This window comes from Lepisma saccharinum, chromosome 21 (assembly GCF_977018435.1).
Source record: "Lepisma saccharinum chromosome 21, izLepSacc3.1, whole genome shotgun sequence".
NCBI classification, from domain to species: Eukaryota; Metazoa; Arthropoda; class Insecta; order Zygentoma; family Lepismatidae; genus Lepisma; species Lepisma saccharinum.
This window is the reverse complement of record NC_139249.1, coordinates 35,352,622-35,377,602: the sequence shown is the minus strand read 5'-3', so window position 1 is coordinate 35,377,602 and position 24,981 is coordinate 35,352,622. Positions and strand designations below refer to the sequence as shown.

General features: G+C 37.1%; 1 protein-coding gene across 1 annotated transcript in view; it reads left to right on the top strand.

The window, feature by feature from the left end:
* Nucleotides 1–591: 591 nt before the first annotated feature.
* LOC146004131 (uncharacterized) overlaps nucleotides 592–24,981 on the top strand; it is a 39,831-nt gene continuing 15,441 nt past the window's right edge. Inside the window, exons 1-2 of the mRNA XM_083142799.1 lie at nucleotides 592–725; nucleotides 2,818–3,964. Coding sequence (XP_082998925.1) covers nucleotides 592–725; nucleotides 2,818–3,964 — 1,281 coding nt within the window. The remainder of the gene's footprint in view (nucleotides 726–2,817; nucleotides 3,965–24,981) is intronic.

The following is a 24,981-nucleotide window of genomic DNA, read 5'->3' as shown; positions in this document are numbered from 1 at the left end:
TTTCAATTTTTCCCAAAATCTCAAAATCCATAAGCACAACTTTCTCCCTATAACCTGTAGAGTTTATCTAGAAGTTAGGCGAGCTTATACCGCAAATTAGTCTTGTTCTGTCACTTATCACCACGCCCCCCTCTATAGTTGCCTCCAGCTCGTTGTCCTGTAAATTCTCCACACGCATTGTAGTCTAGCTTTCCCCATGTTCAAGAATTTCGACGTATTTTATATTGGGGAAGGTCCACTATGTGTAGGGTATTCTATAGTATTTTAATCAGGCGTAAAAAGTGCTGGGATTCCAATTTGTGACTAATCTCCATACATTAAGCATATTGTTATATAATGACAGTTAGTGGTCTCCATATATTTACGTATATGGGTATATTGTACGAATACACAAACTCGCACATAGATTTTACTTTGATATTAATTCTTTCAGTATGAATAAAACTATTTTCTTTATAGGGAGATCATAGTGGTAACCTAGAGAAACATATCAAGCGGAGGCATCAAGATAAGCTGTCATTTCTGCAGAAGAAGAAAATGAGAAATGCTATCTCTAGTAATCCGAAAGCCAATATTCTCCTAAATGTAAAGATGACCGCAGACATCCTCAGGCAGTCTTGCATCCGACTCATCTCGGAGCACGGACGTCCTTTTTCACCGATGAATGACCAAGCATTTCAAGATATAGTGAATCCTCTTTTGGAAGCGATGCCAGCTTCTGACAGGTGCGTATTTTCATCAATGTCGTCAGATTGTCCTTTACATGTATTCCTTAGTATGTTCACATTGTATACGAATGAAATTATTTTCATTGTTAGTAACGGACAGTCTTAATCAGTGTTCGGAAAGTTACTCGAGTCAGTTGCTTGGTTCAAAAAGTAGGTTCGGTGCAGCTACTCAATTTAAAGAATAACTTACTTTTGCAGTTACTTTCTGTTGGATATTTTATTGCGAAAAATTGAACACACCCAATGATCATTAATTACAAGAAAATAAATATTTAAGAAATTTTATTTTGGATTTTATGTCTGTGGTATGTCATCGCATTGTAATATTATGACAACAATCAAGATTAAACCAAACACTGAAGTTTTAATGAGCAACTAGAAATGACGAATTGCAACAAAGCGTGGATGTCCTAAATTCAAAATGGAACGAAGCCCAGCTTTCTTGCCTTAGTAGGAGATTCCGAAAAAAAAAAGGAAACAAAAGCGTCCAGAAAAGAAATAGTTGGAAGCTAAACTACCCCTCTAAGAGAAAGGCCCTTAAATCAATTTGACGTATACAAACAAGACTAATTATTCAAATGCCAACAACTCTAAGCTGATTTTTCAAAGGATGACGCTTGGTCCGCGCATAGTCCATCGCAGCTATTTCTGGCTTTCAAGACAGAACCCACTCCTTAACTAGCTCAACTACTGTCCTCGCGTAGCTGGGCAGGACTGAAATTTTGGAGGGCTCCCACCAGGAATTTAACCCTGGACCGCTAGCGCCAAATGTTAAATCACTAATAATTTGGCTACGCGGGAGCCCATAGTTGAAACAGTGTTGCCAAATTTAACTTTTTCCCCCAACGCTACAAATTTTAAAGTTAAAAATTTGTCTTAAAGAATAGTAAAAGTAACGTCATAAAGTTACATCTATTGCAAAAATGAAACTCTGCTACGGTTACAGCTACCTTCTTTAGTTAGAATTCCTTAGAAATTCATTTCAGGTTACTTCAAATACATTGATTTTATTGATCCAGCCTCATGTAATGAAGGTAGAGAGTTCTGTATATCCTTACAATGTTTAGAAGGAATGCAATTACGTTAAGTTAGTTTTTCAAATAACTGTAAAACTAGTTACTCACTGACATAATCATGAGTAATTTCAACTGCAACAGTTACTCTTTGAATAAGTAAACTAAGTATAACTGTCTGGAAAAGTAATTTTCTGAAGACTGATATGTATGAGACACATTTTTTCATCAAATGATATTTAACACACTTTTGTACACTCAAACAAAACTAATTAATATAAAGTTTTCAAATATTATGTCAAATTTTCCTCAATTTTACAAAGTTGTTACATATACAGTGCGTTCGTTTTAAACTCTTATAACACAGGTTAGGTCGGAATATGTAATATAAATACTGTATAATTGTCTGCATGCTAGACGTTACGGGACGAAAATGCCGGCATCTGTCTCATATCACGTGCTAACTCTGCGCAGAGACAAAACAAACTCACTGTACTCCATATGCCTAGACAGGTTATGCTAACATTCTGTAGCTTTCCAGTGCTGGATGGAACTGAGCATGCAGTACAACTTATTTAGATATCCCCTATATACTATTGTTAATATATTTTAGAAAATAAAAAAAATATAGGTGTCACATATATCCTTTTCACAGCCTTAGGTATATCTGAATGAAGCAAAAAGACCTATTGCCAAAGCCCAGTGCTGTGACCAGGGAGGGTGGTGTTATAACTTCCTCATTAGTTCAAACTTTACTAAAGAGCGTTGATTGCATCAAATAACACTGTTTATTGCATGCAAGCTGCGTTAGTTTCTAGACACACTGATAGAGGTTAACCTATTATGGTTTTAAATAACAATCTTTTTCACTTTCACCAAAAAAGTGTTCTGCTTTCTCATATTTGTAGCATTTGCCTAGTTGATGAAAGCTTGATAATATAATTAATTCATACTATTTGAAAAATATTTTTAAGAATTTTAATTCTATTTTGGGTTTGAAACAAATGTCTTGAAAATTTCAAAAATCAAGAAACAACTTATCAATTAAGGATTAAAGCAAATTTTATTCTCTGCAGGTTTATCGTGAACAAGGAAGGTGTACGGAACATGCTATTCAGTCAGGCCCAGCAGATCAGAGAAACAATACGCGGCGAAATGGAGGGAAAATTGATACATCTAAAAGTTGATTCTACTTCGAAAAATGGACGATCATTCTTTGGTGTCAACGTCCAGTTTGTTGTAAATGGGGCTCTCCAATTGCGTACTTTGTCAGTTCAAGAGTTATTTGTGTCTCAAACAGGTAGCAATTTGCGTTACGAATTGTTGAACATTCTGGATAAGTATAATGTGCCCGTGGAGAATATATATAGTTTAACTACAGACACTGGAGCAAACATGATTAAAGCCGGGAAACTTATTGGGGAAGATCAAGAAACAAAGATGTCTAATATTTCTCAAGACACTTACGAAGATGAAGATATTGAAATGGAATTGACGAGTAAAGATTATCGTCTCCAATCCGTTCGTTGCGCGTCGCATACTCTTCATTTAGTCGTGAATGATGCTCTCAATTCCATTCCTGAAGTTAAGGATATTATTGTGACATGTCAAGCAGCATGCCGTGTCTTACGATCGCCTACAGCACGGCGTCAATTGAATGCAGAATCACTGCCGGTACCATCCCTTGATGTCCCGACAAGATGGAACAGCACAAATGATATGCTCCAGTCACTTTTTACACTTAAAAAGTTCATAGGGGATTACTATCAAGAGCAAGTTAAAATAAAGCAAGAAGACTGGATATACATTGAGGCTATTTTGACGTCACTGGAACCAGCCAAAGTAGCCACAAAGAGGCTGCAAGAAGAACAGCTTCTACTTGGCGACTTCTACGGGATATGGCTGGAGTGTCGCCTTAAAACATCAACAATCAACACAGACCTTGCACGCCACATAGTAGAGGGCATGGACAAACGAGAAAAACAAGCATTATATGTCAATAACGAAGAGAGACTTCCATCATTATTTGAGTATCCAGGATTTCTTGCTTCTATTTACATGGATCCCAGGTACTTTTCTGTTTTAAGTGAAGAAAACATCCATGTGGCGAAGGTGTATCTCCAGAAGTTGTGGTTAAGACTTGAACACATGAAATCCTTATCAGTGTGTGGAGAGGTAAAGAAACAAGAAGATTCCAGCACTGAAGATGATGACAGTGACCATGTCACAAACTACTTAAAGAAACAAGATTTATTGCGGCGGAATACCATATCTGCACCAAAGTTTAATATTGCGTCATTATTGGACACTTACTTTGTTTCAACTCGAAGACTGAAAAGGACTGAAAATGTTCTAAATTTCTGGGAAATTAGAAAATCAAGTTGTCCCGAATTGTACATTTTGGCTTGTATTGTTCTCTCTACTCCTGCAACACAAGTTAGTGTCGAGAGACTCTTTTCATCTCTGAAATTCATACTAAACCCACTCAGGTGTAATATGGCAACCGAAATTATTGATGACATACTTGTTATTAGAAATAATTATATTTTCATGAAAAAAAATCTAACTAAATCTTCATTAAAAAGCAATCTCAGAAATAGCAGCACAGAATTGACTACAAACATTGTAGCAAACTTTGTGGAATCCAATGATACACCACAGAAAGATCTTGTACAACATGTTGAAAATGTGGGGAATATTACTGTCTAGATTAATAATGTATATAATTACTTGATTTTTTTTGTGATCTTATAGTTCATTATACATAAGTAGCTGTAACCAAAGAAAATCTTTTCAGAGGTTCCATAAGAAGTAATTTAATTAAAAGAACAATTTTGCTCGTACTTGTTTAATGTTTCCTAGTAATTAATACATTTAGTTTTGAGTAGCTGTCTTACCTGTTCACAAAATTGCACAGATATACTGATGTTATACAAGAGTATGAAATATATTTTTATTCATGTCAAATTTGTGGAATTCTGTTTAGTTTTAAATTGACACCTGAAGGAAATGACAGTGTATTTGCTTTGTTTTGAAAGATACAAAATTTCTCTAGTTTTTTAAGTAATAAGGTCTTTTTTTTTTCCTTGTTTTAGAATTTACCTTGGAATGATTAAGAGAATAATAAAGATATTCAACAAAATTTTAAAAACTGTTTCAATATATACTTTTCAGAACCTCCGTTCTATTCTTATGCTTATACAGTACGAATGCATACTTTAAATATATGTATATTTACATTTTTTTAAAAAAAATTGAGCTTCGATGTTGTAGGGAGTTGAATATATGGCAAATATTGTTATTCCTTGGTTGGTGAACAAATCCTAATTTTTTTTTATTGTATTAATTCCCATGATATCTATTTCTTTGTGAGAGATTAGTGTAAATTTTTAGATTTTTTATGATAAATTTGACAGCCATTTTAGAATGTACCTCAAAATGTAACATTTAGAGCAAATTACTCAGGAACACCACTCAATAACAGACGTTACTGTTAGCCTCCTAATATGTAACCTAAAATCAATTCTTGTTTTTCAAACACGCTACTTCCTAAGGTTAAGTTTAGTTCTCTTGTTATAAAATTCTCTTAATAAAATATCAAAAAATGGCAACATCATTGTCATTATCTTGTCTAAGTAATTATTGCATGGCATCTGATAAATTATCAAAAGACGCACGCAAATGCAAATTAATGTACATTAATTACCTTGATGGACGCACGTGTCTGCCTGTGTGTGTATCCAAATCAGCATGTTACTTTCTAATGTTCTGGACAATGAGTTTTTGAAGAATGGAAACCGAATAGTCAATCACTCTACTACCAAATCATCCCGTGTAACAGCATGGAATGTAAATGGAGATGACAAATAGCATCCACATATCTTTTGAACTTGACTCATTTTGTTAGAATCAGTCGTTCCACATGTCTTATCGATACCTCAAAAATACTGAACCCACAATTGTAATATTAAAATGGGCTCCAATAACTATCAAAGTTTAATTTTTGCATGGCTGAGTTGGGGTCATGTAAATTCTTGTCCTCGCTAAAGTACAGTATGCGTACGTTGCACAAGACTATATAAAAACAAAGTAAATTTGTTACACACACATAAGTGCGCGCCCGCAATTGCATAGCTGAAAGTCTACTGAACACACACACACACACATCAACTTTCGAGCACTAACGATGACCATTGCCATAAGCACAATCTCTGGCGTGTGTCCAAACATGCACTTCTATGTTCACTATCTAGTAGTAGCAATTTATGGTAGAAATCAATGGTCACTAAAAGTGCATGTTACAACGTCTGCCCACACCTGGGAGTTAGGAATGGAAGACATCGCCATTATGTTATTAAGTGTCCTGTTCAAAATGTCCTTACTTTTATTTTTAAGAAATTTGCCAGAGAACGAAGCGCGATAGTTTTCAATTACATAGAAAATGATGCACCCCCTCAGAGGAGTACCCACAAATTCTTGTCTGCGGGGGGAGTACTTGGATAAACTATTAATAATAGTAGTAATAATGGCACTATTATTATACGTACACAATTTATATAGCCTATATTAATACATTACATAATGAATTCATTCGCCCCCACAACAAACAACAAAAAATATGCCTCTGAAATGTGTGCGCTTCTTCTCCCCCAAACAATTGTTCATACATTTAAGACTCAATTGTTTGTAATAGTCTGACGTACTTACTTCTTGTTACTTCTCCCTCTGGTAATTTACAATGCATTACAGAAAATAAATTGCTAGCGAAGCGATCAAGAAAACTTTTAGATCCAAATTTTTGCAAACTGAAAACAATATTGATTTAATATGGCGCAAAAAAATCATGGAGGCCCATGACATTCTCTTTTACATTTTTTTTTCTATTTACATCGTTCGGCGTCCAGGGCTGACTGCCGCCGTCCCCTATACATCGACCACAAGGAAAAAAACCTTGGGACGAAAAGTCCCCGCGCAGCTTTCCCTTCTTCCCTCCACCTCGGGCCATAAGGAAGCATGGTCCACTCTCCCCCTCCCCTACAAGCGGGAGTATGGTGTACAGGAGTCGTGGGTCTGCGCAGGTTGTTTTGCTCATGGTTCCACTATAGCTAAGGGTTTGAAATTGACAAGACTGTAAGAAAAGCAGATATTGCGAGCGAAACGAGCTAGACAATTTTATATAACTTTATTTACATTTGTATAAAGATATAAATCGAAAGGGGGCAATTGCCCTTCTGTGCCTCCTTGCAGATGCTCTTGACCGTCTGGAAGAAATAATGCACGAAAGACGTGAAAACTAAATCCGTCTTTAGTATCGTTTTGTCCTGCAACTCTTAGATTCTGCAACCTTTCTTTCCATAGTTCAATGTTTGCAACCTTACCCCTTAGAATTGATTTCCGTCCAAGGTTGAGGCCCAATCTCCCCCCCCCCTGTGGTTGCGCCACTGCACCTTCTTTAGCCGTAGTTGTTTTGTGAACTTTCATTGGCTTAAAAATACTTCATTTTCTTCAAGAGCATAATATAGTTTAATAACCGGCGATAAAATTCCTCTCCCCTAAATTTCTGGATTAAAGTATAATAATATAGGGGCATGGAAATCTGAAAGGGGGGTGCGGATGGCCACCTCTCTCCTTTAGAAAACGAATGTCAGCTAAAAGTATATATTTCACACGTATAATTTGATTCCAGTCATAGTAATTTACATTAATTATTATAATGGGTATGCAGGAATGCGATAATTTCGAATTCAAGTGGTGTTTCTTGAGGGGGCAACACTATTATCGGGGTAATATGCCCCATGGAAAAATACCTCGCTTCTCCCTCCGTCGAAAATATCTGCAGACGTCCATGATTAGGGCGGGGCATTAACCCCCCCTTTGGACTTCGTGCGCACGCCTATGGCTACTCATTTCTACACTACATGGAAGGTTTATTCAATTTCGAGCCAAAAATGTAATTTTCAAATCAGGGTTTTTAAACGTCCACGAACCCATCAACTAATGGGTTCTATTGGGTTCCGCAACAATACCGGAACCTGTTCTATCACAGTGTAAATTCGGTCCAAGTTGCGTATTGTTTCATTTCAAATATGGAACTTAGACCGTCTTTAAATTGATCCGGAACGAAGGACCCTGTGCCGTATTTCAATTGATCCAGAAAAAAGGTTCCTGGAACTTATTTAAATACCTTAAACATAAAAAGGCTCTTTACGGTCCAGATCCATTTATGCTTGCTAATATTCCCTGCTGAACCTGAATTGAATTGATTTAAAATTCCTGATCCTTTAACAACCCTGGTGGAAATTCATTAATTTACAAACAACCATATTTTTAACGAAACATTAATCCCACACAATATACTGAGTTATTTTTCGCAATGTTCCAATGAATGGCAAGAGATTTGGGCTATTCCTTTTTCTTCCTTGATGTTTAATAGATTATATTTGTCACGCACCTATAACGTTACTAGCAAACATTTGTGAATTGTTCTTTCCTTGTAACGTTAACATCTACCATACTGAATTTATTTACGTTCCTTATGCAGATGGTATGTACCCAACTGCATTTTGTTCCGTTCCGCTACAGTGGTTTACATTTTGTTACATTCCTATGTAACGTTAATTAACCATATTGCCTTTCACTTCGTTCCGTTACGGAGGATTGCATTCATTACGTTCCTATGTACCGTTATTTACTACCATGTTGCATTTCGTTACGTTTTTTTGTAACGCTAGTATATACCACAATGCATTTCGTTACTACGTTCCTTGTATCCTTGTAACGGTAGTATATACCATATTGCATATTACGTTATGTTCCAATGTGCTCATTTCGTTCCGTTCCTTTATAACGTTAATATCTACCATAATACATTTTGTTACGTTCTCTGTAACGTCAGTCTGTAACATATTGCATTTCGTTACGTTCCATGGGTACCAGCAGCTGAACCATACTCTTCCTCCTACAAAATGGAACGTACCGTGTAACGCAAATTGGGTACGTTACGACTCCCTGATTTAAACTTCAACTCTGCATGACCCTATTCACCCTTAAGATGTGACCGATTACTTTGGGTCACGTAAAATAACGCACGCGTAGGACGAAAGGGTGATTACGAGGAACAGGAATAGTGCTTAGGAAGAGTGTTGGATTTCAGCAGGAGCGTATATTCTAGGCTATCTGCGAAGCCTGAAGTCTAGAGAATAAAATACAGGAGGAAAATCGATCAGAAATTGTAACAGTGAAATGATGATGGTGATTCTGGAGTTCGCAACCTGATTTCTTGTGAGTTGGCAACCTGATTTCTTGTGAGTTGGCAACCTGATTTCCTGTGAGTTGGCAACCTGATTTCCTGTGAGTTGGCAACCTGATTTCCTGTGGGTTGGTAACCTGATTTCCTGTGAGTTGGCAACCTGATTTCCTGTGAGTTGGCAACCTGATTTCCTGTGGGTTGGTAACCTGAATTCCTGTGAGTTGGTAACCTGATTTCTTGTGAGTTGGTAACCTGATGTCCTATGAGTTGGCAACCTGATTTCCTATGAGTTGGCAACCTGATTTCCTATGAGTTGGCAACCTCATTTCTTGTGAGTTGGCAACCTGATTTCTTGTGAGTTGGCAACCTGATTTCCTGTGAGTTGGCAACCTGATTTCCTATGAGTTGGCAACCTGATTTCTTAGGAGTTGGCAACCTGATTTCTTGTGAGTTGGCAACCTGATTTCTTGTGAGTTGGCAACCTGATTTCCTGTGAGTTGGTAACCTGATTTCCTATGAGTTGGTAACCTGATTTCTTGTGAGTTGGCAACCTCATTTCTTGTGAGTTGGCAACCTGATTTTTGTGAGTTGGCAACCTGATTTCCTATGAGTTGGCAACCTGATGTCCTATGAGTTGGCAACCTGAGTTCCTATGAGTTGGCAACCTGATTTCTTAGGAGTTGGCAACCTGATTTTTGTGAGTTGGCAACCTGATTTCCTATGAGTTGGCAACCTGATATCCTATGAGTTGGCAACCTGAGTTCCTATGAGTTGGCAACCTGATTTCTTAGGAGTTGGCAACCTGATTTCTTGTGAGTTGGCAACCTCATTTCTTGTGAGTTGGCAACCTGATTTCTTGTGAGTTGGCAACCTGATTTCTTGTGAGTTGGCAACCTGATTTTTGTGAGTTGGCAACCTGATTTCCTATGAGTTGGCAACCTGATGTCCTATGAGTTGGCAACCTGAGTTCCTATGAGTTGGCAACCTGATTTCTTAGGAGTTGGTAAACTTATTTCTATCGATAGTGAGATAGCCCAGATCTTCGACTCCGTATACGCCACTGGATTTCAGTGAACGTGTCTTGCATAGTGTCGCAATAGAAGCTGTCGCTAGGTGGGTAAGAGCTTGAATGCTATTGGTTAACATTGCATGGTGTGATTATGCTAAGACCAATCACGCCTTAGAGTTGCAATGGGGTGAGTGATGCAAAAAGGACGAGAACATGCAGTTGGGAACAGAAAAGGCGTAACATCAACTTTCTCGGTGAGCAAAGATTTCCGCGATTGGCAGTAGTGCCATCAGACGTCGCGCTGCGAGTTCCCGTGGCTGACCAAACTTTATCCGGGCGTCGAGAAAATACTTTTAAACGCATTGGACGGTAGTTTAAATCGTTAGTAAAGTTAAGCTTGTGAAGAGTTTTTATTGAAGCAAATTGTTACTATTATAATCCCACACCACATTCTCTGGCATAAGAAGAAAAGTTGATATTGATTATTGGAAATACCACTGTTCATAGTGAAAAATGTAGTGAATATTGGATTTGAAGGTTTATTTTCAAATACAAGTTAAAATTAGATATTATTAGTAGTTTATTTCCTTTTGTGTTAATCTTATTTACAGTTCACTAATTAGCTAACTTGAGACTTGAAAGTGACTGGTCGGTCTGGTGCCATAAACCCAGAGCTCGCAAGCAGAATCAGGTTACTACAATCAAAGCAATAATAAAATGAGAAAGCACGTAAACAACCACAGAAAAAAGGTTTAAAAGAGTTCGGGTGAATCGGTTCAGTTACCTAACGTTGGAATATGTATTATTAGTCATTAATTTCCATTACAAACCTTATGTTCAGAGTGTAGGACCTTATCTTTTGCTCGCACATCTTCCACAAATAAACATTATTTTCCCTTGTGCAGTCACACATTTCCTGTGATAACCGTCTTTACATTTTCTTGCCACTGTACCCAATAAAACGATTTCACAGAAATTAGGCATGTGCTAGTACTCCATATAACAGGACCCACAAACAGTATTGTTTCCTTCATTACTGATGTTTTCGGACTCTGATGATGATGAGAGCTTGAGAGCAATTACACACATTCGAACGCAACATTTCTCACATCACTAGGGTCGAAGCAAACACCACACGAACATAATTTGAGTAACTGCAATAACAGCTCATCCTTCTGAACCACGTTCCCTTTTTTCTCAGGGATTTATCCTGGCCACTCTGTATTCCTCTTTGGAGATTGAAATAAGGAACGCTAAAGAGTTCTGTGGCATGTCGTTGGATCCATACTTCTCTAAATGCCTTAATCGCTTTCTGCATGTCCTCCTCATTCCACTAAATTGACGATTTCTTTGTATATTCCCCCATCTGTAGGAGACCAATTAATTTAGAAGCCTTTTTCAGAGCAAATGAGCACATCATGTGTTGACCCTATTCACCCAATTCGCCCAAAAGTGCAAAATTTTTCTGTTCATCAGTTGGATACACTGTATCAACGACAAAGATGGCGGTAAGTCTTATAATCTCTTCTATGACAACTAAATACCATGCACAAATGGTCTTTAAAATATCGCATGTAGTCCAGTACAACGCAAATAAATACAAAGAGTCATTTTTAAAACACACTTTTCCTCGTCTACTTACATGTAACACGAGTAATATTTGTAGTTTTTTGGCAGCTCCAAATACACTACTTCTTGGTAGGTTCAATGCTCAACAGATAGGCCTACTAGAAGTTCCAAACTTTACTACCAGTTCGAAACATTTCCTTCAGTTCATTTGGTTTTGCGTAGGGAGAGACAATTTCAAAAGTGACCCGATTCACCCTAAGTTACCCTGGTACTAGATGTAACGTTTTAGACAAATTTTAGAGTTCGGAAACACATGTATTGCGTATTCACAATCTACAGATGTTTACCGGACAAACTTTCACAGTGTGTAGAAGGGAGCAAGAGCAACAACTTTTCTTAACATTTTACTTAGTGTGGAGGTACGACCCTCGAGATATAGCATTTTCAATCCTGTACGAATACAGATGTGCGAGAGAAACCAAATTTTTGCATACAAGTTAGTGCATAAACGCTTGGCACGATTTTGGTGCCATTTCGAAAAGGTGTGATGTGGGGAGACCTGCCCCAAAACTTGATGTGCCATTTTAGAGTTTCCGCTGTGCACAAATACATTTTTACCTTATCACAACAAGGCACAAACGTTCGGCACTACTTGTATTCGAATCGGCAATGATGATAATGTTGATAATTCCACAACTACGAGTCTGGTGCGGGACACATTCAGCTGCTAACAGTTACTAAAACTAATTTCTAAGCTCTAAACGTGGTCTTTGTAGCCTAACAATTCCTAAATTATAATTCCGCTTAGTTCTAATAATGCATGAGTTTAAGAAGGCCATGTTTAGAGCTCCTAGAAATTTGTTTCAGTGACTGTTAGCAGTTAGATGTGCACCGCACCATACCTGTGCAACTACTAATGTACCAAGGCTACAACAGCCGAGGGTAGAAATCAGAAACTTATCATTCACTTTACTAAATTTCAAGGCATCTACTGCAAACACTTGAAATGAAAAGTAGAACTTAAAAACCTTAATAAATATAATTCCTGGTCGAGTTTCAGTACACAAGAATTGTCAACGATGCTGTTCTCTTCCAGCCAAGATGAGGGGAGTTTCGGGAAGGTCCATATCTCAGATCCGCTCATGTTTGTGTCGTTGTCTATTCATTTTCCACTGTACGTGTTGCCTGGTGCTCATGAAGTATGCACTTGTATTGTGGACTAGTAGATTCATATATGAAGTCAATGTTCTCCTCTCTCTCCTGCTGCCCTCGTCCTATCAGGTTGTAGCTTCCTCCCAGCTGTCTTCTCACATAGACGAGTAGCGTGTCTCGGAAAAAAAATAGAGAAAATAACAATTTGTATTTTCCAGTAAACCGCAACGTAGTTAAGTTAATTTAGAGTATTAACCAGGCATTTATTGAGTTTGAGTTTTGGTTTTAAGTCCATTTATGCACAGGAAGGCTAATCGGGAGTGGACTTGCAGTTTAAAGTGGGATCCGAACCTCTTGTTCCAACACCGGCTATAAAACCCGAGATACCTTGATTATAAGGTGACGATGTTACTACTACGCATTCGGGAAGCGAATCGTTCATTACTATTATTTTTATTACCGTGTAAATTTGGCAAAAAACTATCCCTATAGTTTGAATTGGACAAAATTGGAATATTTTGGAAAATTTTGGATTATGTCAAAGGAAATGTAGAAAATGTTAGTTGCTTAATTGGAAGCACCAGCGTCCAATACAATCTTGATAAACTACACACAAAAAATTATTTTCATCTGCTGCGGACCGGCTGAAGAGTAGGCGTCGGACAAGTGTCCGAACTGCCCCTCCCTTCGACCGGCTCTGGCTGTGTCCACCTACTAGGGGAAAATTTTCTGCATTGGGTTTTAGTAAATGCCAGCTATTATAGAGCATTAATTCAATTTGTAACGTTAGATGGCAGCACAGTTACAATTATGTAAGATGGTTAATACTTCCTCAATTAGGAAAGAAAAAATCTTACGTTTGGATCTTTAATGGTTAGCATTGACAGGTCTTGCAATAATTATTTATTTGTTGTCATATTGGGAAAGTATTAATTTTAAGAAAATACCTGCTTCCTTCTCGTGTTGAGTTCCTGTAAAAATCTGTTGAAATAGAAATGATAATCATCTTACAACAATATATCATTTTATTTTTTAAAGGTGATTTTTGCATAGGTGAAATGGCAACGCACGTTCACCTTACCACAAAGAAATGAAAAGTGCTCTTAAGGTTCCTCAGGATCTTTGGACTGGGCATTGAAGTAGTTTTCGAAAATTCCTCTCCTTTACGAATATCTGGAATGTTTCAAATTATGATAAATCACTTGTTTAGAATTTCTTGAACGGCATTCACGTGAATTTTTCTTGTGGCTTGTTTTTACTGTTGCCTATATATATGATGCAAAATAGGCTTACGTAGCCACGAATCTATTGTTAATATAGCCTACAGTGCGTTCGTTTTCCCTGCGTGAAATGAAATTGGTCTTTCTACTCTGTATTTACAATACAGCAGCACTTTCTTTCTTTGTGGTAAGGTATTTAGAAACAAAATACAGAGCTCCCACCGGGATCCAATCCGGGAATCCTTGAATACAAGGTGACAACCTTAACTATCAGGCTGCCAGAGGAGGCTCAACCTATTGGCTGCAGTTATTTCTTGCTGAAAGAAAATCGAATATTAAGTACACAGTAAAACCTTAATTTCTAATATCCCGATACACCATGACATACCTAGTTTGTTGTATACTCACGTATGCAGATGATCTGGATGTAAAAACCCACGGAAATGTGAAACCCTTCATCATTTTGGATCTGCAGTTTTAATTGGCTAGGCAAATTGTCTTCTTCTGCAAATAATAAAAATAATAATGTTTTATCAGCGAGGTGACACAATGTAAGATGTCCTAATCATGTTCCCCCTTAAATTTTCTATGCTATTTTGTTCTCTTAAATATTTGCCTACAAGCAAAAAAATCTCTTTATAGTTGCGAATATTATTATTTATATTTTTTCATAAAGTGCTTTGCGCACGAGTGTTTGTTCTAGCTCCTTCAATTCGGTTTCAATAGTCATGTATTTACATGAAAGCAAATGCTGACGTTATGTGGGTGAGATGTTACAAAGGTTTCTCAGAAAGAGCAATAATGGAATTTGAATTGTTGTTTTAAGTCCACTTTATGCGCAGATAGGCTAATCGAGACTGGGCCTACAGTTTAAAGTGGGATCCGAACCACCGTGCACTGTGTCTCCACCGGGTATCGAACCCTGGACCCTTTGAATGAAAGGCGAAGCAATAATTGCAGCAAATCTATTATTAATATTATAAAAAAATAAGGGAAAAAGTCTTGACTTATTACTTAAAAACCTTGTTAAATACCACGTTGTTTGGTTTAAAGCAAGTATAAATAACTAACTAACTAACTCCCTAGCCTTCTTAAACCTGAAGGTTCATGGCTGCATCACCACAGGCCTTCCATCTTTCCCTATCTTGAGCAAGTTCTATATACTCTTTTCCATCCCTACCGATTTCCCTTAGGTCCATCTCAACGCTGTCCCTCCATCTAAGTCTTGGCCTTTCTACAGGTCTCTTACCATCAGGTTTCCAAACAAGAATCCTGTAAACTCCTCTTTCCTCTCTTTAACTTAAAATATTTAGTTACAGTTAATTAAAGCCCCTACCACACGGGACTGGATTTCTAGTAGGAATGCTCTAGTTGACGCTGGACTGACTACCCATTTGCTAGTTTTCGCCTCACACGGTACTTGTTATACCGTACTTGTCGATAGTCTTTCGTTCCCATAATGGCGGCCGCGCGAGATGTAAACAACGTTTCACTTCACACTTTTAAAATACGATAACTATTCAACCGAGAGGAATATCGCGTCGTATTAAATAGTTTTAGGTAGAGAAGAATGGCGCTGATAAAATACGTACTTTACAACGTTCACTATACACGTATGGAAGAATATTTTAGCTTTTTCAATTGTAAACACCGTGCACTCAGTCACCATAGATGGTACTCGACATGCCTTTCGTGCTGTATGCACTCGGACACCACAGACAAAAAACGCTACTTTGCAAACTCACAGATTATCTTCACATGGCGAAACTTTGCTCTGATTGGCTGTTCCACAGAATCTAGTCGAAGAATTAGTAGCAATTAGAACATGTCCTATTCCTCCAAACCAGTCAAGCAGTCAGCCAGGCGGCCATGATTGCTACCTAAAAAGTTAGTTCAGCGCCAACTAGGGCATTCCTACTAGAAATCCAGTTCCGTGTGATAGGGGCTTTAGACTAGTTGTGAGGTAAATACTAAGTTTTTCTTGATTACAGATTATGTATCTTGCTCAAAATTTTAATTTACTGACAAAATGACACACAAAATATATTATTATCAGAACTACAATGTAGAGATTTCATGTAGAAATGTCTCTTGAATATTACAAGAAAGAACAAAAAAATTAGTGACATATATTACTGTACAATACTCGAACTAGTTAACAAAAACTCTTAAGTTGAGTTCAAAATTCGCTAACATTCTGTACCTGCAGGTTCATTATTGATTTGAACATAAAAATTAAGGAACAATAATATTTTTGTTTTTCCTGTCTGCTTACTATTAGAGTTTACATTTTCATAACACTATTAAATATTTTAAACAGAAACACAAGTTTTGGTGCTTTCTGTGTGTCTAATCGATTGCACAATTTGGAATGTACAAGTCCAAATGATGAAATGATTCTTTCAACACTTGCTGAAGAAGCCTGTGCTGTAAACACTGTTCAATAATGGGTAAAACTTTGTCATTAAATTTATCAGTGTCATTCTTTTGACTTTTACACCATTCGTAGGGTGTAACCTGTGATGTGACTTCATTCTGAAAAAAGTAACTCTTGAAAAGGTGAGCTATCTATCTGTTATTTGGAAAACCTTTCATTAAAAGGAACAAAGATGGTTTATTTTTTAAAAAAACACACACTTGGTTTCAACCAGCCAACCCTGATCGGCATCAAATCAGGACTTCACGGTCGCCAAGGAATGTGACCTGGTCTGGCTATCCATTTTCCAAGGAATCTGTTGAGCTGCTTCTGTACACACTTTAGCTTGTTTCTGGTTTAATCCTAACAGCAATGTGGCGTTGCTTCCATCTGGTGGGTTGCTTCTTGTCGCTTCACGATTACGCTCAAAATAGCATTGTATGCTGCAACTCGTATTTGAAACTCTAGCAAAGTACTCGGCAACTTTGACTAGGCGTGAGCCTATAATAATAATAATAATAATAATAATAATAATAAGAGAACGCCGGAGTTCTATTTCCTACTCGCTGCACTTCACATTCTGCTCCGAGATACAATACTTCTCGTTTAGAATTTACAATTATCGTGGCATACTCTATTTACCTTTTTAATAGAGTGGTGGTTGCAGGGAAAACATTCTTCATTTCCATTGATATAATGAACACGTTCAGTGGGTAAAGAATAACAGTTAAATATTTCTATCCACGTTGCTTAATATTATTCTAGTTCATTGCATGGCAACAATTAACAAACAAACCATCACGTATTGTTGAAACAAAGTAATAATTAAGTGTCAATCTGGTTCGATTGTTTAACAAAAAAATATATTTTAATGACCAGAGGAAGAAAAACGGGTAAGTGAACGTTTGTCGAATTACAGAAAAAAATGAACTTTTAATTGCAAAACGTTTCTGAACATGTAAATGAAAAAGTACAAAATAACATATGCTTTGATGAATGGAAGTGTCAAATCTATGAAACGAAAAAAGCATGCTGTAAAGAACAGTACAGCATGCACATGGCAGGAAGTAATACCACTACTTTGCTTACGACAGAAAACTGACTTATCTGGGTTTTTTTTCCTACCTCTTCATTTGCATTTGCAAGGATTTGTTCGAAACAATGCGGCAGTGTAGAATTACAATTGGCCTCCTAGATCTAGTAATTATCATATTAATTGGATTACAGTTAAGCCATACAATAATTATTTTCAAACAACATTAAAGCAAATAGTCTTGATACTCTGCATAAGATGATTTCACTGATGTTTTGAACATGGAGAAAAAATTGATGGTATCTTTAAATATTAAATCATGTGAATATTTTAACATTAGGAGGTTCATATTTCATCACTTTTATTCAGTATACTTTCTGCTGTGTAAAGGGCTCATAACGAGGGAAAATATAGCTGTTTTCCAAAAATATAGCTGTTTCAATACCGATCGTTTGAGATATGTATTTTAGGACATGAAATGAAGTTCACATTGTTGCACCTTTTTGTGAGATTAGCACGTTTATCCTATCCTTACCCCCTCTTTCACGCTTCAGCACGTTTTTCCTTCCTCTTCTTTCATGCTTTAAAAAAATTGGACACAAAAGTAAATGATTTTCACTCTTCTGGAGCAGCTAAATAAAATCCTATAGTCTCATTTTGAAGAGCAGAACGAGAGCTATAAAATTGTATAATATAATCATTGCAGCCCCAATAGTTCCCAAGACAATATAGCTAGAGAAAACACAATCTTCAACAAAACCTATTCGGCAGAACCACAGTTCTCTATGGGTCCGCGCGCATTATATACAGAAGGCGAAGGAAAAGAGAGCATTGAATGGAAACATTTCATCAGCACCTTTTTTTGCACTTTTTTGAAAACATTTCCAGAACTTTTTTCCCTTTACCAACTATAATTTTGCACCTTAAAATCCTTTCCCTAGATGACTTTCAACGAGGGCCAGAGGATAATGCAACAAGTGTGGAAATTGCGTTTTGGTGTCCTCCTGTTTAGGTTTTGTCCATTGAGTGTATTTATAGGAACGTGAAAATATTTAGGATAAATTTGAGATCTGCTTAGATATCTCAAATTGAAATGTATCAAATGTGACAGGATTTCTTCCCTGTAGTAAAAAAAATATAAAAAGGTTCAAGACATACACTATACACCTCTTCTATTATTTTAGAGAGTTTCAATATTCTTCTGTTTATGAAACCAAGAAACAAAATATAATTATATAATACTTACAATATTGCGCAGGCTCCTATACCTGGTGGAGGCACATTGCAACAGTGGTTCGGATCCCACTTCAAACTGTAGGTCCAGTCTCGATTAGCATATCCGAGCATAAAGTAAACTTCAAGTGCCTTTCCCGCTATTTTTAGTGCCAATTGTTGTGCCATTTGCTTAAACTTAATTATCCCCACGAAAGTGCTAGAAATGCTGCGTCGGCCATTTTGAATCGAGTGCACCATTTTGAATCATTTGTCTTCTTTACACTTTCGCAGTTCAAAGCAGGGATATGAGATGGAGTAGTGGTATTTGTGGTACTACTGGCACAACAAATGAAGAGCTCATATGATTAACAGATCGATTTGTCTATACTTAAAACTATGTCAAGATGCCCATATGGGTCAATTGCCCAAGTGTGCTATGCTGTCAAAACCCAAGAATCCTGAATTCTAGTGTACAAATGAAGAACCCTCAATAGATTAATTTGGCTACACTTAAAATTGTGTCAAGTTGTCCATATGATCCTATTGCTTAGAGTGTGCTACTCTGTCAAAATCCCAAGAATCCCGAATTCTAGTGTACAAATGAAGAAGCCTCAACAGATTGATTTGGCCATGTGTGCAAAAGCTACATCTGTGAGATTGTTGTCCATAAGCTTGTCAAAAATATGCCCGTCTTGATAATGTTTTGGCTACACTTAAAACTAAGCCAAAAATGCTCATAAGAGCCACCCACACCCACCCACACCCGCCTACAATCACCCACATCCACCCATGCACATACATATTTACTTCCGGTCCACTTCCGGTCCACTTCCGGTTTACTTCCGGTCCACTTCCGGTTCACTTCCGGTTTACTTCCGGTTTAAGTTCAGAAAATTAATATGTTAACCTGAATATTTTATTTGGGCACCAGGCTCAACTTGTATATCTAGTACTAAGACAATGTAATATGCAGAGGCTTTCTAGAATTGCTCTGTGACTCTCTCATTTCTTACATCATAAACATATGATTTTTCACCTATAAGAATAACACTACATATGGTGTCATCAGGGAGTGTATCATGGAATTCACAGATAATTTTAATGTTTGTCCTGTCATTAACCACAACCTGTTTTCTTTTTGAGGTGTTGATGACAAACATGGGTCTCTGTGTTTTGAATTCATCTGGTGAGTCATACATGTCGGTATTGCCAGTAGTGACCCTTTTGTATGCTGTATATGCCTCGTATAATTTAAGAAAATCATCCTTGGACATGTTTAAATTATAATTTTCTCTGGGGAACACCTCATTTCTGCCATTTTTAAGATATATGTTTTTGATGTTGCAGTTATCAAATTTACTTGAATTTTTTTCCTGATTATTGTTTCTTCCAGTCTGAAACAGTACTACCACAAAATCTGGCATGTCATATTGTATACTGGAGAATGAGTTTGTAGCATCAAATTCATAATAGCTACCAGTGGCAGGCTTCTGCACACATTGATATGTATAAAATTGTAAAGGCACCTGTGGATTTTTTAGTATATCTGCTTTGTATTTAAGAGCATAGCTGGCCTCATATTCAACAACCGGGATTCTTAGCTCCATAGTCTGAATAAGGCATTTGCCTTCATCAGGTAGAGTATTAGGCAGAGCTGCCCCAGTAGAGTTTAATGTACTGTACCTCATCAAAGCATTATTATCATTGGCAGCTCTTCTAAATGTAATTCTTAAACCACCCTTCCACATAATATCTTTGTAATCTGAGAAGAATCCTGGCAACAGGCGCATAGGAAACAGCACAGTGTGGCTCTTAGATATTATTTTATCACCAGCCTCAAATCCACCTATTTTGTAGTAAGAAGCCTCGGTCTTGGATAATTTTAGTGTGGCCAAAGCTGTAGAAGTAATACCAGGGTAATCTACTCTACAACACCATGTTTTCTGATCTCAATTTCAGAGAACAGATGTGGCACAAAATTGTCTACCAATCTTATATTTGAGTTATCCGGATAATCTGTACCATCGAGCTTTACAACATCAAATTTAATATATAGGTCTGCTCTGTGGGGGTGTATAAAGCCATCTCCTACATCAAGATCAACCTCAATCTCTGTGTTGGCTTGATTTAAATTTGCAAAGGTCCTCCTGTTTGGAGGGAATGAATGTAGCTCATAACTCTCAATATTTTCCAATTTTTTTTGTATGTATTTTTATTTAAATATTAATTTCTATGATAGCAGTTGTTGTGGCTCCAGCAAAATCAACTAATTCTTCTTTTTCATTAGTGACCATCAACTCAATATAATCTATTCTATTATGTCACACAGGAAAATATAATGTTGGTGATGGAGTGTAGATGATTGGCTCCATAAATTCAGAGTTAGGTTTGAATGTTGCAATGATCCCAGTTTGTTTGTGAGTGCCTATGCCATTTGATTTGGTGATCATACCTCGGCCACATTACAGTGAATATTTAGAGTTTCTATGGCTAAGAATTTAGGTATATTAATAGCAGTGTGTTTGATGGCTGGTTCAAGTTTTGTGTTGTTCTCAAATCCTAATAGTTCTCCTATAGTACCCAGATCTACTGTCTCTGTAGCAGATACAATCTCTACTCTGTGAGTGAGAGAATTTTGAGTTAACACTATACCTCTAGGTAACTGAGCATTTATAGTAGACAGATTATACCGCCCTGGAGTGATGACAATGTTTTGGTCACCAACTGCAATTGTGTTGTTGTGGTGTGTAATATTGGGGATCAAGTACATGCCATAAATTGCTCTAAGAGCTATTGTTTTGGGATATACTATATCATCATGTAATCTGAGTTTCAATATTGAATTTTGGCTGGTGAGATGGAATACTCCCATGATGCTTCAGATACCACAAGGTTTTTTGAAAATTTTCAATTGATGTTTTATTTATTTGAGACAGATATCTAAGAACAGATAAACACAGATGTCCACAATTAACATCTTTGAAATTTTGAACACGGGCATTATTGTAATAAAGATTAGTTGATTTTAGATATTTTACTAAATTCTCAGGTGGAACACCTCCAAATGAATCAAACACAAATGCCTCATTGTTTAAATATTTCAGATAACAGATCCAGTGAGTGCCCTGATTTTTGTTCTTATCCAAATTAACTATGCCACACTCTTTGTTGAGTGGTTGTTCTGGTAAAGAATCAGACATGTACACACCTCTAAAATTTTTGATGCCCAGTGGTTTGATTAAAGCTTCAATATCTTGGTTTGTAAGCGGCTCTTGTTTTTATAAACTTATTCATGGCTCTCTTAACACCTTTGCCTTGTTTCTCCATGGCCAGATTATGGCGCTTCAATTCATCTAATTCTGCCTTATTCTTTTTGGCATCTATTACTGTTTTTGCTATAGCAGCTGATCCCCCAGCCAAGCTCCCCACAGCCCCCAAAGCTGCTAAGATGTCCGGGATACTAAATATAAAGCCCCCTGTATGCAATTTTTTTCTAGATTGCTGTAATTTTTTTAATTGGGGGTACTAAGTAATAATTTCATACCATGGCCCTTGGCAAGACAAGAATTTTTTTCTTGCGCTGCTTTTTAGTTAAAAGACTGATATGATCCTCCCGAACCATATCAAAGATTCGGTCATATTTAATATTATTCTTAATTATTTTACTTTTTATATTCACTATAAAAACGTTATGAAAGATGAGATATTTAATAGTTGAACTAATGACCTAATTCTGTCATTCGAGAAGTTTAGAATTTGTTATTTGCAAGCTTCTTGAAAGCAAAATCTTTCATTGTTGACAATTAGTCAAAAATATGTGTTCTCAGTTTTAGAATCAAAGTATTATGAAAGCCATAAGAGCTAAATTTCAGTTGGAGTTATTAGTAATATAAGCCTTATGGACATTGGAAAGAAGTTTTTAAGAATGTGACAACTTTATGGTAGAGAATATTATAGAAACTTTAAGGATCATAACTGTTGTTTTAGACATAGAAAAATAAACCTTATGGAACATACTGTTTAATCTTTAGAATATTGCCATTATACACAAATTAGTTCTGCATATCACAGCTGTAGCTATGTTTATCTTTTGTGTCACGGGAGGCGCTCTGCTTGACATGCGAGGATATAAATACAGCTTCGGAACCTAATTCTGGGGCATTTTCATCACCGACTCCGATGGATTAACATCTTAAATACTCAGCTCCCTTTATGGGAGGGTTCAAGAACTCAGTCTTCGTTACCAAATTAGCTTAGAGACATGGTTATTCTGTCGTATGGGTAGGTTCGCCCTGTGGACATGCTAACATGTCACCATACGAAAGAATAAGTTAATTTAAACTTTATTTTGAAGTTGTCTGAAATTTTAAATAAAATCTTAGCAAAATAATGATAAATTTAGACTCAGAACTTACTGTTATTCTGACGCATGGTTAGGTTCGCCCTGTGGACATGCTAACATGTCACCATGCGTGAGAATAAGTTAATTTACGATTGCTCACAACTTTGTGATAATTCAGTTTGATTTCTTCGAAACATATACGTAATATATTTTCAATTTTTGCATTATGCAACAGGACTTAATGTTATTCTGCCGTATGAGTAGGTTCGCCCTGTGGGCATGCTAACATGCCATCATACGGAAGAATAAGTTCAGATTATTTCGTCTCCATGATTATTATTTATTGATCAAGTTATTCATTATTGATATCTGGCATGGTTAGGTTTCGCCCTGCGAACATGCTAACATGTTGCCATACCCGATATCAAGTCGATGTCTCTAATATTTTACGAATTATAGCAGTTTGTATTTCTGCATATATCTTGAAGCCAGACCATAATGTCCAATTTATATTAAGATCGGAGTCAATACTTAAAACCTTCGCCAGTCACGTCAAAGTCATGCTTCATTATGTCAAGGAGCGTTCATAAAGTTCCAAGCAAGCGCCTGGTCGTCTTTATATAACTGATATGACAGCTTGATCCATATTCTGTAAATAAACTGCAAAAGTCGCGTAGATTTAATTATAAGAAAGAAATCTGTTCTGTCCTTCATTTATGGAGATCTGTAACTAAGATGTAAATTTATAAAAGTACCTTGAAAATAAACCATCTTCAGGAAAATAATTGCCCATAAAGAAGCCTACTGAAGACGCAGACCTTTCTTCGGAAACAGATGTTATTCATTTATAAAATCTCCCTTTTCCATAGCCTATCAAATGATTTAGTACATAACAGTCGAAGCTTCATATCCCACGTATTTCTACTACTATACCCGTACCTGAGAGGGGTCAGAGTATCCCATTAGCCCACTGAATTAGCCGAGGTGAAGAAACAGATGACATAGGATATTGAAAGGTGATTGAAAGAAATAGGAAGGTAAAGATGAGGATGGACGCTTTGTCTTCGTGATTTCTTTTAAAGTAATAGCTGCGATTGTATAGTTTTTCGAAGGCGATTTATGCTCGAGGACGCTGACGACAGAGGGTGGCCTAAAGGTTCGAGAGAGGAACCGCCACGAAGCCTAGTTCAGTATGAGAGCAGCCTAAAGTGTCGCGATGGATGTTTCCGCTCACTTTCTTCGTCTCCTTCGAAGTTTAGAGCTGGCGATCGAGCGCAGGTCTCTCCCCAGCCATGCAGCTAAGCAATGATGATTTCAAAAGGATGGTATTTGTTTTATTTTGATTTTGAGCGTTTTCTCTCATCAGTTGTTATGTTTTCCTTCCAATTTTGCGTAACGCTATGCGTCGCTCTTCATAGTCATTCACCTGTTGATATGTGCTGATAGGAATATTGGCAGCCCTGAAAGGACTCCCCTGGAATTGGAGTGAAGGAAATGAAGGGAGAGTGGTGGTTCATCACGGCGACGGCGGTAAACGTTACAAGACTATCAATAGTTTTAAGAGATTTAAGACCTGCATAAGGTGTCTGATACATAACACCCTTGGCCTCTTCGCCTATTGCATCGCAACCTTTGGAGCGTGTTCATCTTGATTTCTTCCATTTCTCAGATATGAATTTCCTGATGCTGGTTGACTCTTATTGTCATTGGATATCTGTGTGGAGAGTGAAGAATATGCAGTTTGACAACGTGATCGGTCATTTAGAAGAATTTTCGTCGTGCTTTGGATATCCGAAAACCTATGTGACTGACAATGGCCAACCATTTGCATCTTCGGAGTATTGCTGGAAGAGGAATATTAAGCTTCTTCACTCAGGTCAGTACACTCCCCAGTCAAATGGTCTAGCTGAAAGGAATATTGGGGGTGGTGAAAAACATGCTCAAACAGAATTTTCCGAATGGTTCGTGTATCACTTTGCGAGAAAGGGACGAGTTCATTCTTGAACTTTTGGGTAGATTGAGAAATACTCCAGTG